The sequence below is a fragment of the Triturus cristatus genome, chromosome 7, assembly GCF_964204655.1.
Source record: "Triturus cristatus chromosome 7, aTriCri1.1, whole genome shotgun sequence".
Classification (NCBI taxonomy): Eukaryota; Metazoa; Chordata; class Amphibia; order Caudata; family Salamandridae; genus Triturus; species Triturus cristatus.
Window position 1 is genome coordinate 1,024,268,088 of NC_140590.1, and position 12,373 is coordinate 1,024,280,460.

At 47.5% G+C, this 12,373-nt stretch overlaps 1 protein-coding gene across 2 annotated transcripts in view; it reads right to left on the reverse strand.

Moving 5' to 3' along the window:
* Positions 1-12,373, reverse strand: part of STC2 (stanniocalcin 2) — a 162,730-nt gene that overhangs the window by 73,503 nt on the left and 76,854 nt on the right. The window contains exon 1 of one of the 2 annotated variants that reach the window (XM_085618088.1): positions 3,520-3,754. The exons of the other annotated variant lie outside the window; for it this stretch is intronic. Coding sequence (XP_085474214.1) covers positions 3,520-3,682 — 163 coding nt within the window. The 5' untranslated portion in view covers positions 3,683-3,754. Of the gene's footprint in view, positions 1-3,519; positions 3,755-12,373 lie in introns of those variants that run through there. 2 annotated transcript variants of the gene reach the window in all.

Below are 12,373 nucleotides of genomic sequence, written 5' to 3' on the forward strand. Positions count from 1 at the left end.
ATTGCCTCGGGTAGGGGCATAAAGGGTCCTGGCTGCTTTGTTTGCTGTACTACACAGAGGAGCCTGCAGCGCCTTGTGGACCATAGGAGCTACTAAATGTGTGATATTAGCATTTTATAGCAGTGTTGCAGACAGCGGCACTAAAATGTGTTACTTTAACTCCTAATGCTTGGTGTATTGTCTTCTGAGTTAGAGATGATGGGAATCTATTGGCAGAAAAGTGATGTAAGTGTTCGGGTGTAGTGTTCGGGTGTGGGTGATAGAATTCATGAAATAGAATGCTTAGTTAGCGGTTACACGCTGAGGAATAAAGATGTGTAATACCAAGCTCTGTGTGTGGTGTAATCCTTTACATGTACGGAGGCTGGGGAGGATGCAGCACTTGGCAGGGCAGAAACAGTCAGAGAGCTGTTTGTTTTACACTGGATTCCGTGCGCAGGAAACTTATCTGGATACCAATCAGACACGCATAGAATCATGCTTTAAGCCTGGTCCAGAGTAATTCCTAACAGGTGTGGACTTCTTCCTCTTCAATACATGCTTAGCTACATGCCTAAATACGTGCCTGGGCGTCTGTATACATAGGGCGTGGGCTGGAGAAGGGAGGGGGGGGCAGATGGGGCCCATACTCCAGCTCTGTTTATCCTGCCCCCCCACCACAGCTGCTGATTATGCCAGGAGGCAGCACAGAAAAACAAGCATGCACTGCACCATCCCAAACACAGTAATTTGTCCCAATGCCTTTCACTCCATAGCAGTAGGGGTTACTTTAAATGTAATATATATCTGTATACATACATACACAGGGTAAAACATTTTTAGGAAGCAAACGCACGCTGTCACATGCCAAAATGTTCAGACATACCTGAGCAGAAACATGCCTAAGTGTATAAATACATATGTGCATGCATTTCTAAATATATATATTGGAACATATTGATGCAAAAAAAGAGAAAATGCATGTTGGCAAAATGCGTCAGGAAACATGCATAACACATGTGCCAGGTTCATTCCCTAGGACCATGAACCAACAATTATGGACACGTGCCGAAACACACGTACAGATACACATATCTGAAACTTACCTAAATCTATGTTCAGAAACAAATGTATGGAAATATGCTGAAATATTTGCATATAAACATATGACAGGAATATTTTTGGGGACATTCATGCAAACATTTATGAAATATATACACAGGAACACATTGGAAAGCATGTCTAAGTTCATGTATAAAACATATGCTTGGAAACTTTATAGAAATTAAGGCAATCCTTCCTATGTGCATGTATTCAAACATGTGGTGCAATGACCAATACATGTGTTGAAATATATCAGAATGCATGTATAGATGCATGCTAGATTAGAACACAGCCAAACACAGGAATATGTGTGAACTAGGGTGTAGCAAAAAAATGGTGCAGCAAGTGCGGTGACACAGGGGTACAAAAAGTATGAAGGGTCCATTGCACCCCAAATACAACATTTTATAACTACTAAACCAGAGAATTGAGCTTTCTTGGTTATTTAAATGTGTTTTCATGGCATTCTTGCAACGCCTCTGCATGTGGAAGCATGACAAAATACACTAATGGCAACATGTGTTTGGAAACATGCTCGGGTGCACAAACAGGAACAAATATATGGTAACATGCCCCGGAAACATACCTCTTCAAAAGTCTTCATGCCAAGGTAAATGTTTAGGAACACGTGCAGGGAACTGTGTCTAAACCCTCTGTACTCAAGCACAGGCGGTACGGCCTCTCCTCACCTCGCGCTGTGCTTGCCCGCACAGTTTACCCGCTACCTTCTCCCTGGCTTCCTTTTGTAGGAGGCGCTCTCCCGCCACTCCTCATCACTGTGCAAGGTCGGTCTCCGGATTCACGCATGCGTTCCTAGACCCATTCTAGGACTGGACAGCACACGTGAACTCGGAGTAGGACACCCTGAACAGGAGTGTTGAACATACACCCAGCACAGGCGCAATGTGCCGTATAGGTGGGTAGTGACATCCAGTGCTTTAAATGGAAAAATAGAAGTGCGGGTACCCTGTACCAGAGTACCTGCTTGTTTCTCAGAAGTGCCGGTACTCTCCAATTAAAGGTATTAGTCACTCTTGAGAAGTGCAGGCACTCTTTCTCTCCATATAAAAAAGTACCGGCACATAGTACCGGACAGTACCGGCACATTTAAAGCACTGGATCTACAACGAAAGGTCACATACACAACAACCAACAGCGCACTTTAGACAGAACATTGAGTGCACACACATCCAAAACAGCACGTATATGCCTTTACTCCGCACTCGCCACTGAGACCACAAACTGCATTTCCGCTGGGGAATGACCCTGCATACAGCTCTCTCACATGCTTAAGAGAGTGAGGACACCCGCCCACAACTCTCTGAAGTTGACACATTCACCTTACACAGGAATGTTAATGCAAACGTCCACGCGACGGAGCGCACGTATTCACGAACCGAATCAGCCAATGGAGACCTTGCGACTGCTTGGACGGTCAATGTGCCACGGTGAACGCTGCCGCTCCAGAGGCATGGTATGCGCTATACAAAGAACCAGAACCAGAGCAAATTGCATCAAAAGAATAATTCGGTACGGAACGAAAAAGAAAGTGCGCGTGAGAGATAAAGAGAGAGGTGAGAACGAGAGCACGAAGGAGCTAGAAAACGTACGAGACTGCGAGAAAAAACGAGAGAAAGAAGAGCGTGTGCAGGTGGAGGTACAAGCTGCGGTTGTACTTTCAAGTCAACGAGGCACGTAATGCAAAATCGATTGCGTCTTGGCGCTACAGGACGCATATTACTAAATGAATATGATAACGTACAGATAGCGCTCTAACTGAAATTCTAGACTGGTGCTCGGCGGCTGGGGGCACCGATTGGACGGACCTACTGGGTTCCGGTGTTAATGTTTTGGTGCTCGGGTAAACTCCCACAGCAGAACGCACGTGGGCACAGGTCCTCGCCGAACATCTCAATGCCTCTATCATGTAATATATGTGTGTTGATTTCTAACATATGTTTAAAGTGGAATTGTGTGATTTTTTTGACTGTCCTGAATCATACAACGCCCTAGGCACTAACTGCCCCACACGTGCACTGGTAATGAATGATAAGTGCGACACCGGCCCCTTCTGAGCCCCGCAGCCCACCTCCCCCCACTGCATGTCTGCATGCCCAAAGACCCTTGAAGTTGTACTTTGGTGTCGTATTGGCGCTTTATAAAACCAACCTCTTCCCCCGAAACGTATCAGTTTAAGAACCTATATCTCCTGTTCTTCCTGTGTTGGTGGTCACCATGCCCCGATGCTCTACCCGCCCCCCTCTTCAACGGGTGATCACGTTCTTGTGCATTGGCTGTTGATGTATTTGCGCTATGCGTCTAGGAGCATACCTGTAAGGCACGTGGAACGACTTACCAAGAAACTAGTGCCTCGAGACTGCCGGGGTCGATAGAGGGCATTACACAAAAGTTGAAGTTCTTCAGTCACTCACTCACCAGTGTTTTGCAGCGAAAGGCGCCCCTTCTGCTGGATGGTCAGTTTCTCCCTCTCCAGGGGGCTCTCGGGCAAGTCGGTGCCCTCTGTACCACCCACCAGGTACAGGTCGGCCAGCAGCAGCAGCGTCACGGGAGCTAGGGTGCAGAGCGCCTGGGCACGCATGGTGGTGGAGGCGGGAGTGAAGGAGCGGGAGTGTGTACTGGCTGCTCACTCAGAAGGGCTCCAGAGAGGGACTGAGTTATGGGCGCGCGAGAGCCTAAAATAGAGAGCAGCTCTGGTGTCAGCCCATGAGGGACTCGGGCAGGTGCTGTCCTTGAAACGGCCAATCACAGAACGGGGGACGAGCTACACACACCCCACGGGGAGACGGGGCCCCACCCTTCCCCATTCACAGCATATCCTCCCAAAACACAAATTACGTTCACTGCTGAAACCATCATGCTCACTCCACAACCACACATTTCCCTTGCTTGCATTTCCTTCTGGTACGCATGCTACATCCCTGCCACACGCTCAGCACTCAATCACACACCGATAACACACCCCACACAGATTCAACATCTGCACGTGCCCACCACGCACAGACAGCTCACCGCAGCGAGCGAAAACCCCACACAAAGGCACGAAATCCCACATACTAAGGACATGCAAATACAACACTAAGCACAGCCACCACACACGTCGCACCCCACCCACTCACGTAAATAACACACGTCCCCAAACAGTTACTATCCGTAATAAACTTGTCATATACTGCCCCCCACCCTAAACTTGGACATTGTTGCTACATTCACCAGTTAGCACACACTTACCACTGACTCACCAGCCATTTCACTCTGGCCGCACACCCACCACGCATAGTGAAGACGTTCTATCGACCCCCAAATGATAAACGGCTGAGCAGCTCAGCCAGGATGCGCGAGCGATGTGCGCCATAGGTAATGCTCTCTCAGCCTCGTTCTCCGTCTGTATCTTTCCCAGCATCTTTTGTACGAGCTTGTGTGAAACATGGGCTTTGTAACCTTTCACAAGAGGATCTAATTATCTGTTGTGTTTTTATTTTTTTTGCAAGCTGCAAAAAAGCCGATGGAAGACAAGTCAGAGTAAAAAGACGACGGGCCGATTCACAAAGGTAAAGTGAGACGAAAGTCTAACTTTACGACTTTTGGTATTCACAAAGGGCACACTCGTAAATGCCCTTAGTGAATACCAAAAGTCGTGAAGTTAGACTTTCGTCTCACTTTACCTTTGTGAATCGGGCCCGACATCTTTGTTATTGTTCGTATACTCATTGGCCCACATATGTAATTGAATTAACAACAATAATAACAGTTGTTCTAAGTATTCATATTGTTAATATAAGCTTTACTAGGACCCGTGCAAACAATAGCTGTATGTAGCATCATAGTATCATATTAGCATCCCTCATTGTCATCATTATAATGACCCTGTACCCTTCTGCCGTCCCAGCCCACCTCTCCCAGGTGCTCCTCGCTCACTCCAGCTGGTCAGATGCCCGAGGGCTGCCAGGGCTCTCGTGCTCCCTCCGGTGAGATCCTGGCACTTTGCGGAGTCCACTCCACCCCTGATCACTCCATGTGCACTGTCCCTCCATTGTGCTCTTTTTGGGCTTCTTTCCTACCTCTCCTGTCTCCCTCAGGGCTCTAAGCTGAGGCGACCTTAGGATGGAATAAGTTGCTATACACATATTTAACAAAGCATAACACAGCATTATCTCATGCTCTAGTATCATGCCCTGTCATTTCTGCATTTCATATAGAACTACATATGCCTGTCTCTGACCCAGCTCTACCAGCCTGTCATGGGCTCCCAGCGCGTTGTATAAACTCTCCATTGCCCTGAAGGCCCTGAGCCACCCTGTTCAGAAGTGCTACAAAGTCACTAGGTGATAGTCCTACCTGTAAGGCAGGGCTTAAAGTGGGCCGGATCTCACCGGGTCGGAGCGCCGGCAGTTTTTGAAAGGGGGCCTCAAAACGGGTCTCTATCGGGCTCTATTTTGTACCCTGACACAGGCGGTCCGTTTTTTTCCCTGGACTGCAATGACCTCAGGCACTGCTGTCTTCTCACTAGTGGATAAGTTACGGCATGACGTCATGCCAAGTGAGCGTTGTAGGGGAAGGGAAATCCTTTAAAGAGAGACATGCTCTCTCTGGACTTCCCTTCTCTTTTTGAAACTCTGGAGCAGCAACTTTATCTTGATTTACAAGCCCTGCTGTAAAGTGAGAGTCTACCCCACCACCGCCCTAATCGTCTGAAGTGAAGTGAAATGAAAAGTAACACATTCTCACGTGCAAAATTGATATATGATATGCATTCTAGCCCAACACTTTTTGATGACACTATATGACAAAGACAGAGGAGCAAAAGTTAAGAAGCTTATTTAAATCTTACGAATCTCACCCTCCATTTGATCTTAAGAGTTTATCTAACTTCATTTTACCTGCATCATCCTTTTATCTCAATGTTATCTGATTCGCTAAAGTTCTCTTTATCTTTATGATTTGCAGGAGGGCTAGAATGCATAGCATATATCAATTCTGCATGTGAGAATGTGTTACTATTCACTTCACTGTTGCAATTCACAGTATTGTTCAGTTTCAATTTTCTCAGACCGTACTTCAGAACCATCAGTCATGTACTTAATATGTATATATCTAAAGTATAATGAATTGGCGCACCAGATCTCTAGATGACAACTGTTATTTGTATATATTTTTTTCATTTTTAGTATTCACTGGTAAAGAAAATCCTGAAGAAGGCATTTGCCGAAACGCGTTGGTGGTATTCCTCAAATCACTACCAGTGTTTTATATGTGATTTCAATTTTATTGTGAATTGTGTTTTGATGGCATAGAATGTGAAAAATACAATATGTTGTTTAATTGTCTACCACATATCAAATTAGGGTTTGATTTGTGCAATATATGTTGTAATGTATTTAGAAGCTAATCATGTATACATTGAATTTATTTGTATATATATTTTGCTAAATCTATAAATATACAAAAAAAGATCAATAAATTAATAATATTTTTTCAATGCTGTTTGTTAGAGTGTATATTATGTGGTTGATTGTCTAGAGTTTGCGCGCGTTCTTAATGTCAATCAGCACTCTGCCCGGTGCTACAGCTTTTTCAAAATAGTTGATTTCCCAGGGTTTTACCTTTTTTCAGGGGCCCCGTGCGTTTTTCAAAAATAGTTAGGGAATTATACACTCTACAAAGATGTGCGAAGTTCCTCGCTTCTCTTAGAGGTAGATTTTCGATTCACCCATCCAATACCCTGCAGCCGGATGTCCCGCCAAGCATTTACAGGAAATCAGACTGTAGGGAATACACATTTTTCAAGCTGATGCGTCAAAAACCTGTTCTATCAAGAACATGGAGGCAAGGATTATGCTTGGGGGAAGAACATTGAGGTTTAGATTTAATACTATGTTTTGAATTACACAAAGACGAAGGTCTACAGTGACAACATGTCTTATAGGGTCATGTGGGCCTTGATTGGTGGAGAGGTGCAATAATAGAGCAGTGACTCATGGGATATGTAGTCAATATGTTTTTGTTTTGTAATGTGATTGGCTGCTGTGTTTTAAGTAGGAAAAAAAGAGAAGCATAATCTGCAGCCTCTGGTGGGGACATAGAATTGTGTTCCCCTGCTGCCATTTAGTGCCAATGAGAAAAACAACAGCTGCTGGTTGTTTCATCCTGGAATTACCTGCAGTGGGGAAAGGAGAGATGTGAAGGACCATGGTACAGTTTTGGTAAGTGTCTGCCAAGCAGCACTCTTTTGGTACTGTGTGTCTGCTGAAACATTTCCGTTTCAGCATAAGGACTCTCCCCACCTTTTCTTAACAAGCTTTGCCAAAGCCAATAAGTCTTGCCGTTGGGAACTATTAGCTTTGCCAATGTTTTTTAGCCATGTTGCACGGCAACCCTAATGCTGTGCAGCCGGGCCAAAGAAATGTATGAAAAAAGCCTATGACGTTGCTGGCCATGTCACTATGTAGGGGTTTGCATTACGCATGCATGCGCCTAGAAAATGATGCCACTTTTTTTTTTGTTTGAAGTTACCGATCCAAGTTGAATTGGTAACTAAAAATAACAAAAATTTGCAAAAGCGTTTTTTGTGTTTTTGAAGCGGAAGTAAGCAACATGGCTTACTTCAAAAGTAGTGGGGTGGAATCAACACTGCAGGAGGAGTAAGCAACATGTTGGGGTGCTGGTGGGGAGCAGAAGCAACACAGTGGTGCAAACAGAGAACAAAGTGGAGTGCTGTTGGAAGCAGCGGGTATCAAGGATACAGCTCTGACTCTTCTTACGTCCTTTTTGGCCTCCAGGGTACAACTAGTTCATTGGGAGGGTCTTCAGTCAGGAGAATTCTAACTCCCATGTGGAGTCCCTCAAGGATCAGCCTTGTCCCCGACAATGTTCAACCTGTACGTCACACCACTAGCTAGACTAATAAAAGATCATTTTCTGACGCTAGTGTCATATGCGGATGACACCCAGCTTGTGGTGTCACTCACGCAAAATGTGGACATAACAGCTGAACGATTCCGTAATTGTCTCACGGTACAGATGGCTTGGATGAATTCTAATTTTCTGAAGCTCAACACAGAAAAAACCGAGGATGTTGAGTTTGGTCAGAAACCCTAAGTATGGAGCCAACTTTGGTGGCCCCCCGAAGCTGGCACTTGCCCTGTCCCTGTGTCTAAAGTTAGGAACTTAGGTTTCCTGATTGACAAAGACTTAACGTTTGCCCTACAAATCAACCAAGTCACCTCATCTTGCTTTTTTACGATGAATGTTCTACGAAAAATACTTCCTTACATTCCTTTTTCACTCAGGAAAACGGTAGTAGGAGCCTTGGTTCTGTCGAGAGTCGATTACTGTAACGCCCTGTATCTGGGATCTGGCGCAAGACAGTTCTCAAAACTTCAGTCACTACAGAATGCAGCTGCTCGAATATTGCTGGACTTACCTAAACATCACCGACGTCCAGTGGTATAAAGCAGTTACATTGGCTTCCAGTTCGACGATGAGTGGACTTTAAGGCCCTCTGCTTGGTGCACAAAGCTCTGTATGGAGGAGGAGCGGTAGATCTTAGGCTCCTCTTCCCTCGGTACGTACCAGCTCGCTCTCTTAGGTCTGCAAATATGGGGTTGGTATGTCTCCCCAAGACAAGAAGAGTCAGATAGGGAGGAAAAGGCTTTTCGTTCCAAGCGGCTAAGCTTTGGAACTCGCTCCCTAGACACATGCGACAACAACCTAACAGGACTCTATTTAGGAAAACGTTGAAAACCTGGCTTTTTTGCAAAAACCTAGATCTGCTAATGCTGCATTACCCGCGCACACCTCAGCGCCAAGACGCCTCGGCAATAGCGCGCTTAATAAATAATTCAGTCACTCAGTTTGTTTCTGCCTGATGCCAGTAGACACATAACACTGACGGACAGCCTTGACACCTAGCATATAGGCAACCATTATCTTTGCACCACGTTAAGTAACCCATGTACTTACGCTAGCAAGCCATGCCCAATCAGCCATACCAAAAACCAGTTCACATTTCAAACCTGCACCCATGAAGAAGTATGAATTGAAACATAGTGATGCACATACGATCCTTTTCCTATACTGGCAAGTACACAGCATTGTGCACAGTTGCTGCCGGCAAGGCTTGCGGGTGGGTGTGAGAGGGAGGTCGCGCAGGGGGATCGCAATTGCAGGAGGGAGCACAATAAAAAATAAATCACTTACCTTGCCACCGCCGGGTCTCATGTCTCTGCGCCTGCTCTCCTGCTCCGACTTCAGGAAGCAGGCAGCCAGGCTGCCTCCCCTAAGCCAATCACAACGCTATTGCAGCATTGTGATTGGTCTGAGCGCCGTGACACGGTGCTCAGCCAGGGGCTGGAGGGGTGGGCATGTTCTCCATGCAGGCTGTAATGCGGCCTGCATGGAGAAGTGGGAAAGTGCACATGACTGGTTTGGGCGGCCCCAGAGGGCCGACCAAAGTCATTGCGCACCCAGGTGTGGGCAAACCACTCCTCCCCTGCCCTGCTCCATTAGCAGAGCTGCCCCGCCCACAAAGGAAACATAAAATGATAATAACTGAAAGTTATCATTTTATGTTTTTGCTTTTAGCACTGCTTGAAAGCAGTGAGGCGACGCTCCTCCGCCATAGCGAAGGAGCTGCCACTGACTGTGCAGATGCGCAAGCAGGGATATACAAGTGAAAATAAACCGGCAATGTCATGCACAGGCATATATAATTAGCATAGATTTGCATATAATTGCTAGTTACATGAACACCAAATATTGCATCCTGAGCAGCAGCAAGCCGGGCGCGTGCTGCATGATGCAATAGCTCACCCACCCCTTCCCCCTCAGGTTATTGGATCTCTCAGCCTGTCTGCCCCCTCTACGCCGCCACTATCTCTGCAGTAAGAGTAGTCACATATTTCATCACTTCTTTAAATGTCAGGTCTTATGACGTTTTTGGAGTGTATTTATTGTTTGCATTGACTGGCTGAGCATCTTGAGTGCAAACGCCTTACCGAGGCTTCATACAACGATGCACCAGTACATAGCTGGGGATGACAAAGTAAGTTTATGCATTGTTGCACATATTTTCTCTTGCACACTGCTCGTAGTTCTTGGAAATACTATGATTGCTACCTGTAATTCACAAAGTATTCTGCACGTGGGCTTTCACGTTACAACTGAGATGCAAGCACGTTTTATAGCGCTGGCTATCCATCTAGTTTCAAAGTCGCGAGGAAACTGTGTTAAATGTATCCTGCAAGAAAATGACACCTCCCTTTTCAGCCCCAACTAGCACTGTGCAGAAATAATGCTAGGTTGCACTGAAAACTGCATTAGGGTGTAAATGTTTGAAAAGTGGGAACTCTGCAAAGTACGGGTAGGCCAGTTGTCAGGATTTTTTATTTTAGGATTTTGTGATGCTGCTCTGATGGACCTAGAAGAGTGTCAGAGCCCTTTATACAACACTTTGGTGCCGATCAGGATCCTGGAAAAACCGGGTACAAACTGTCGGTCGGAGCGTTTTCTCCGTCCGACTCGTACCCGGTCGTAAAACTTCACAAACATGCAAGTACGATTCGCACGGAAACACCATTTCCGTACGAGTCGTACAAAACACCAACCGACGAAAATATACATACAAATGTAATCCGGGAAAGCGCCGACGTAACGTCGGGACGCTTCCAGGCAGCGTTTCACGAACCAGGAAGTACGATTCGAACCGACAGCAGTCCGGACGGCAATATTTATACGGCACCCAAAAAGTGCCGGAAAAGCGAAGTACGCCGCGAAACGACCAGATTAGGGGGCCCGGTATGTGCCGTACCCCCCCCCAGCCCCCGTGAGTACGCGCCGTACCCCCCCAGCCCCCGTGAGTACGCGCCGTACCCCCCCGCCCCCGTGTACGTACGCGCTGTACCCCCCGTGTATGTACACCCCCGTACGAGTCGAACCCCCCGTGTATGTACACCCGTGTACGAGTCGAACCCCCCGTGTATGTACACCCGTGTACGAGTCGAACCCCCCGTGTATGTACACCCCCGTACGAGTCGAACCCCCCGTGTATGTACACCCGTGTACGAGTCGAACCCCCCCGTGTATGTACACCCGTGTACGAGTCGAACCTCCGTGTATGTACACCCCCGTACGAGTCGAACCCCCGTGTATGTACACCCGTGTACGAGTCGAACCCCCCGTGTATGTACACCCATGTACGAGTCGAACCCCCCGTGTATGTACACCCCCGTACGAGTCGAACCCCCCCATGTATGTACACCCGTGTACGAGTCGAACCCCCCGTGTATGTACACCCGTGTACGAGTCGAACCCCCGTGTATGTACACCCCCGTACGAGTCGAACCCCCCATGTATGTACACCCGTGTACGAGTCGAACCCCCCCGTGTATGTACACCCGTGTACGAGTCGAACCCCCCATGTATGTACACCCGTGTACGAGTCGAACCCCCCGTGTATGTACACCCGTGTACGAGTCGAACCCCCCGTGTATGTACACCCGTGTACGAGTCGAACACCCCTGTGTATGTACACCCCCGTACAAGTCGAACCCCCCCGTGTATGTACACCAGTGTACGAGTCGAACCCCCCGTGTATGTACACCCGTGTACGAGTCGAACCCCCGTGTATGTACACCCGTGTACGAGTCGAACCCCCCGTGTATGTACACCCGTGTATGAGTCGAACCCCCCGTGTATGAACACCCCCGTACGAGTCGAACCCCCCGTGTATGTACACCCGTGTATGAGTCGAACCCCCCGTGTATGGGGTTACGCACCACGCTACGCGCTGGGGGTACGCACCGTACATACACGGGTGGGGGTACGACTCGTACGTACAAGGGTGTACATACACGGGGGGTTCGACTCGTACGGGGGTGTACATACACGGGGGGGTTCGACTCGTATGGGGGTGTACATACACGGGGGGTTCGACTCATACATACGGGGGCTGGGGGGGTGTTCGGCGCGTATGCGGGCACATGTCTCCATGGTTGCTATGGGAGTTTGGTGCGGACGGTGTTTTTTCCATACGGTTGTGTCATCGGACGCACGGGATGGATCGTACTTGCGAGGTCGGACTTCACTTTTCACATTTGTACGGTGAAACGTCCGGGGACGTGTCGGACACATTTTCCGACCCGAGGACGTGTGGGGAATTATTCCCAATGCGATTCGTATGGTCTTTTTCCCATGCGAATCGTACTTGCCAGTTTGTACGGCACTTGTACGATTCATACGGTAAAAAGACCGGATACGAGTCGTACGGGGAAAT